General features: G+C 54.5%; 1 protein-coding gene across 1 annotated transcript in view; it reads right to left on the minus strand.

The window, feature by feature from the left end:
* Nucleotides 1–2,192: 2,192 nt before the first annotated feature.
* Nucleotides 2,193–6,005, minus strand: part of STAMBP (STAM binding protein) — a 10,140-nt gene continuing 6,327 nt past the window's right edge. Inside the window, 5 exon segments of the mRNA XM_009076134.1 lie at nt 2,193–2,350; nt 2,782–2,881; nt 3,249–3,361; nt 5,048–5,185; nt 5,696–5,820. Of these exon segments, the coding sequence (XP_009074382.1) occupies nt 2,294–2,350; nt 2,782–2,881; nt 3,249–3,361; nt 5,048–5,185; nt 5,696–5,820 (533 nt within the window). The 3' untranslated portion in view covers nt 2,193–2,293.

The following is a 6,005-nucleotide window of genomic DNA, read 5'->3' on the forward strand; positions in this document are numbered from 1 at the left end:
CCGCTGGATTTCAAAACTCCCAGGGCACAGCCCCCGGCACCTCCCTCGAGGGGAATGTGCACGCCTGAAATCTCTCAGGATGCTGCTGAGGATGGATAAACCAGCGAAAAGAGGGATGGTGAGAGGGATTTGTGTCTGTTCCCATGCCTGGGGCAGAGAGAAGCATCACTCGCTGCCTGCAGGAGCCCCCAGAGCAAACCACCCCATTGCTGCAGACAGTAAATCATCCCTGCAAAGCTGTTTCTAGTCGGGTTCAGCTCTTCTCAAATCCAACCTCATTCTGAGGGATTTTAGTTTGTAACAGTCACAGCTGGCACAGCTGGAGAGCCAGGGTGGGTGAGTGGAACACTGGTGGGACAGCACCAGGATACTGGTACTCATCCTGGCACACAGAGTGGTGACTCAGGGAGCTGAAGTGAGAAAATGGGATGGAAAAGACAGAGCTCAGGGAGCAGGACCTGGGCAGCAGAATCTGGAGCAAGGTGGCAGCTGGGCCCTGACATCAGGAACGTGGTCCTTCCTGTGGCCACAGTGTGAGGAACACAGAAAATTCCCTGCAGGAGTTGATCGGTCACTGGGATGACAAAAAGTGGTGATATGCCACCAACTCCTCTCCACTGGGTGCTCAACCAGCTCAGACCTGAGCCCTTCAGGGACGAGGAGCTGAGATAAATTCCTTGTGATATTCCCCACCAAACTGAAGGTTTTCCCACCTTGTGTCCCCACACTGCTCTGAGGGAGCCCTTAGGGTGAAGAGCTGTTCCATGCTGGGGAACACTCCTACACCAAGGCTGCAACTCCCTCTCCCAGCATGGTTCAAACAAATCAGGTCTGAAAATTAGTTCCCACAGCTGCCCTGAAGTCCTCCCTCTTCTCTCCCACCCCTGGTGGGGAAGCTGTTTCCAAAAGAGACTTCAGACAAGCTGGAGCAGCAGTCTGGCAGGCAGCAGCCAAGGAAGGGGCTGCTGCAAACACACCAAGCCCCAAACAAACAGGTTCCCACCACGCCAGACCCTCCCAACCCACCGAGCTCAAAGAACACAAGTGGCACAAGAGACCCAGCCCAGATAATCCGATCCATGTGTGTTAAACGGAACACCAAGGGATGTTGGATGCACAAGAACAAGGACACGACACGAGAACACGGATGTTTGCATGCCAGGTGGGAAGGCAGCTCCAGCCTCTTCCCCTCCCCGCACAGCCATGTGCCGACCATCACAGCATCCTGCTGCAGGATGTGGGGATGTGGGTCACGCTCAGCCCTGAGCCCAGCTGCCTTCCACCTTGGAATATTGCTGCCTCCCTCCCTCCACCAGCAGCAGCGAGGGCGGAGGCTCCGCACGGAGCGTGGGGAAGGAAAATCTCTGCTTGGCACCCGACTAAAGCAGCCCTGGAGGAGGTTCCCATCTCTGTGCCGCAGAACAGCGACGTCATGGAGCGCTCGGTTTTGGCAAGGACAGGCTTCATGCTGCTCTGGGAAGCTCAGAGCCAAGCAGGCAGGAGGATCTTTGAGGATGGAAGTGGCCAAAGCTGTTGGAATCCTGTCCCAGAGTGGTGATGGCAGCCAAGAGACCGAGTGTTCCTCCACGATAACACCAGTGACCCACAGGCCAAGCAGATCCCGAGGCCGGGAAAGGGAGTGAAGTCACCAGACACCCCTCACCACTGCTGGGATGTGCCAAGCAGTGCCACAGCTGGGCACCTTCATCCCTGTGAACTAAGGATCCCAAAGGAGTTGGGTCCTTCTTACCTGCCCAAAGACCCAAGTACCAGCCAAGCAGGAGTGGCTCAGCTCAGCAGCCATAAGCTCGTGCGTGGGGTGAGGGGATCAGCAAGGTTTGATCTTACACTACAACAGAGACTTTTCTACTCCTGAGAGCTGCACTGAGACCACAGAAACATGGAGAGAGGCAAAACAGGACACGAGTTAATCTGCGCAAGTCCCGAAAGCACTTGAAGAGGTTTCCACACCTCATGGTTGCAGCAAATCACAGGGAACCCCCCAAGAGGCTGTTCAAGCCATGGATTAGAGTTATTAACTGCCTTAGTGTTGGCTTCTGTCTCTGAATTCCCAGTCAGTTTCTCCCTCAGCACCACTTGGCCAGCCCAACACCAGGCCCTGAGGCTCCACGTGCTCCCATCGAGGTCAGGACCCCAATCCCACCGTGGTTACTGGGGGAGGACAGGGAGGGATCACTACATGGTAGAAATCATCTGCTACAAGAGGAAAAATCCCAATTCCCTAGGCCTAAAGGAAGGTGGGTGGTGTCTGTGAAGGGGTAAGGCAAGAGGCTTATCGGAGATCCATCACGACGACGTCTCTCTCCACTACTGACACGTGATTGCAGGTCTGGAAGAGAGAAAAGAGGGGACAGGGGGTGAGACAGATGTTCCTACAGCTCAGGTGAGTCTCCTCTACCTCCTGACACCTGCAGGCAGTGTCCTTCCCAGAACAGCCCACTCAGACCAGCTCCTGGACATCAGCTGTGGGCCTGTTGGTGCCCCACAGAGAGCACAACAGGACATGAAAATACATCTCTCTTGGCTGCTGCTTTGCCCTTTTTCTGCAGCAAGGTGCTCTGCAGCACACCTCCAGCACGTGCTGAAACCTTGGAAAGCTTCTGCACCTCCAGTCTAGGAGTCAGAGTGCAGTCCTTGCCAGGTTGAGCCTCCTGTTCTGGGTCACAGCTCAGCACCCTGACATGGATCTAAGCTCTAGAGCAGTGTCCCACACACCAACTCACCACCCCACAGCCCTCACTGCCTCGTGGGGTGACTCACCGTGAAGAGAGGAGGGTCTTTGGGGTGTGGGTGGAATCCTTTCTGCCTGCAGGAAGAGATTTCCTCCAGGCCATGCTCTGTCAGCTTGAAAAACCCCGTCCTGGAGCAAAGGAACACAAGATTTGTGCAGCAAAAGCCTCTGCAGCTACAACCACCTCCCCTGTGCCTCAAAGAGCATGTTTGAGGCTGCTCATCTCGAGCAGGAGCAGAGATTCAAGCTGAGGGACTCCTCTCCCCTGCCCTGGGGTTGCAGCTCAGCCTCCTGTCACGGGTGGGCAACCACTGCCCAGACACAAGCCCTGAACCAGCTCAGAAGAGCTGTTAAGTCACATGTGCACATTGTGGGACTTGACATTTTATTCCCACAGCAGAAATCTGAGAGAGGAAGGGTGTGGTAAACAGCCCAGGCAGAGGGAAAGACCTTCCCCCACCTCTCATCCATGCTTACTCCTGCTGTCCATACTTACTCCTGGTATTTTGGGGAGCACACGATAGCGATGGACTCTGGCAGCATCATCTGGTAGGAGCAGTGGGTGTGCAGGTCGACACTGGAGAGGAAAGCTGTCTGTGTGGGGTGAGTCTGGAAAAGGCAACACAGGGACAGGAGTTACAGCAGGCTTGGAGAACTGCTCCCAGAGGGTCGTGTCTGCCAAGAGAAGGTTCTAAGACTCCTTGGATGGCACAGGGGACACAGCTCTGCACAGTGAGAGTGGGTTTTGTAGAATCCCTGAAAGGTTTGGGTTGGAAGGGACCTTAAGCCCATCCCGTCCCACCCCCTGCCACTTGACCAGGTTGTTCCAAGTCCTGGCCAACAACACTTCCAGGGATGGAGCAGCCACAACTTCTCTGTCCAACCTGTGCCAGTGCCTCAGCACCCTCACAGGGAAGAATTCCTTCCCAATATCCCATCTAGCCCTTCCCTCTGGCGGTGGGAAGCCATTCCCTGTGTCCTGTCCCTCCAGGCCCTTGTCCAAAGTCCTTTTCCAGCTCTATTGCAGAACCCCCTTTTTTTTTCCCTGATTGTCCCAAAACACCTGCTCCTCTTTTCCATTTGGAATAAGCACAGGAGGAGCACTACATTCCTGCCATATCCCATGAAAAAATCCTACTGTAAGGCACAACCCTGTCCTTGCAGGGCACTTCACACGTTTCTGAAGTGCAGCTCCTGGGGCACATCCCACCCTGCCTGTGGCACTTCAGGATATCACATTCCACTGAGGATTGTACTCTACAGCCACCACCTCACCCAGCTCCTGCTGACAGCCAGATTTCACCCCCTAACTCCTGCTGGAAGTTTCCTCCTGTTAGGTTTGTGTTGCCAAGACCAGCAGAAGGGTCAGAGCAGTTGCTGGGGGGGGCCCTGAAGGTGGCAGGGCTGGCAGTGAAGAGTTAAACCCAGAGCAGCCACCCTGCACGTACCAGGCACACGCAGCAGCATTTCTCTGTCAGAGCCTGTGAAGCAGCTGCTGCTTTCGAGAGATTACTCAGCAGCACCAAACGTTTTGCTTGGCACTGATCCGACTGCCAAAGGCTCCGTGGGGACAGCAGCAGGGCAGTGCTGCAGCCAGGGAGGAATCTGGAACTGGCACATCCCACAGCAGAGAGCACACAGCTGCCTGAACAGCAGCACTGCTACAGGGACACATCATGGGAGAGGCTCTGTGCTGGCAGCAGGAGCTTGGGATGCTCCAGCTGTGCCTCTGGAGTTGGTTTTCAGCTGGAGGAAACAGGAGCTTCATGCCCAAGATTCCACTTACATAGAATCCCAGGAAGGTTTGGGTTGGAAGGTTAAAGCTCAACCAGTTCCACCATGGGTAGGGACATCATCCCCCAGCCCAGGTTGCTCCAAGCCTCATCCAACCTGGCCTGGAACATTTCCAGGGATGGAGTTTCTCTGGGCAACTTGTGCCAGTGTCTCACCAACCTCATAGCCAGGAATTTCTTTCTAATATCCCATCTAAACCTTCCTTCCCTCCCTTTCAAAGGGCCTGTTGCCTTAGAAAGGGACCCAAACATAAAACAGGCCTGGATTTCTGCATCAGAGTAGTGAACAAGACTGTACCAGAGGCAAGAAATCTAACCAGGAGGAGAAATCCAACCAGGAAAAGAAATCCAACCAGAGGCAAAACACCCAATCAGAGGTTGCTGCCCACTCCACACCATCTTCTCCAGTAACTTCTCCTCCCCCAGCCCTGCTCCACCACTCCTTTCCCTCCAGGCTGAAGGCAAGGCCAGTTGGGAAGTGAAAGGGGAACCAGACACTCACATGGATCCAGCCTAGTGTCACGAGGCTGTGCTGATCCTGGATCATGAAAAGCTCCTCCTCGTTCTCCGTGTTGCAGTAGTCAGGACCTCCGTGCTGCTTGGGGACGATGACGTGGGTGATGGTGAACTCATTCCTCATCTGCAAGGCAGCACAGGAGGCTGTCACACCCCCCAGGCAGGAAAGTCCTGCTGCCCACTGGTGCAAAGGGAAATTCCTAAGCTTTGGGAATGTGGTACTTCTGCATTCATCCCTGAGAGGGGAACAGCAGGGCTGGAAACAAGCACATGGATGTATCTCCCATCCATTTGCAGGTGCAGCTGCACATTACTGGCAAAGGAGTCACAGGATTTTTTTTCCCCATTTCATTTTTGCACCCACAAGAGCTCAGAGAAGTCCTGGACACCCCTTAAAGCCAATCTCACTGCTCACAAGAAGCTGAGCAGGGCCTTAGTGGTTGGCATCTCACCCTAACCTAAAAACAAGGAAAGGGAGAGGCAGATCATCCCTAACGCTCACATGGAAACCTGAACCTGCACTACAGAATTCCAGGCTGAAAATCAGCTTCCTGCAGCTATTTCCAAAGCTGTGGCACCAGGCCAATTGGCCTCTGTGCCATTTCCAGGGTGTCCATCAGGATTGTCACCTTACCAGCTTCCCACAGAGGATCCCACACGTCTCCACACCTCGCACCGTGTTGGCATCAGCCAACTCCAGGAACTTCTGGCACAGCTCCCTAGGGACAATGACCTGGCGAAGCACATCCACACCTGTGTCTGTGGGGGGAATGGGAGCACAGTGAGGATACTGCAGAAATGGTCCCTCAGGGCAGGACCTGAAGGGACAACACTGCAAAAATCAGCCTGGCAACACAAACTGCTCTCCCATCTGTCCTTACAGTGGCAGCCACACACTAAATGGCATCACTGTCACAGGCTCTGCCTCTTTCAGGACAGGGAAA

This window comes from Acanthisitta chloris, unplaced genomic scaffold (genome assembly GCF_000695815.1).
Source record: "Acanthisitta chloris isolate BGI_N310 unplaced genomic scaffold, ASM69581v1 scaffold9036, whole genome shotgun sequence".
NCBI classification, from domain to species: domain Eukaryota; kingdom Metazoa; phylum Chordata; class Aves; order Passeriformes; family Acanthisittidae; genus Acanthisitta; species Acanthisitta chloris.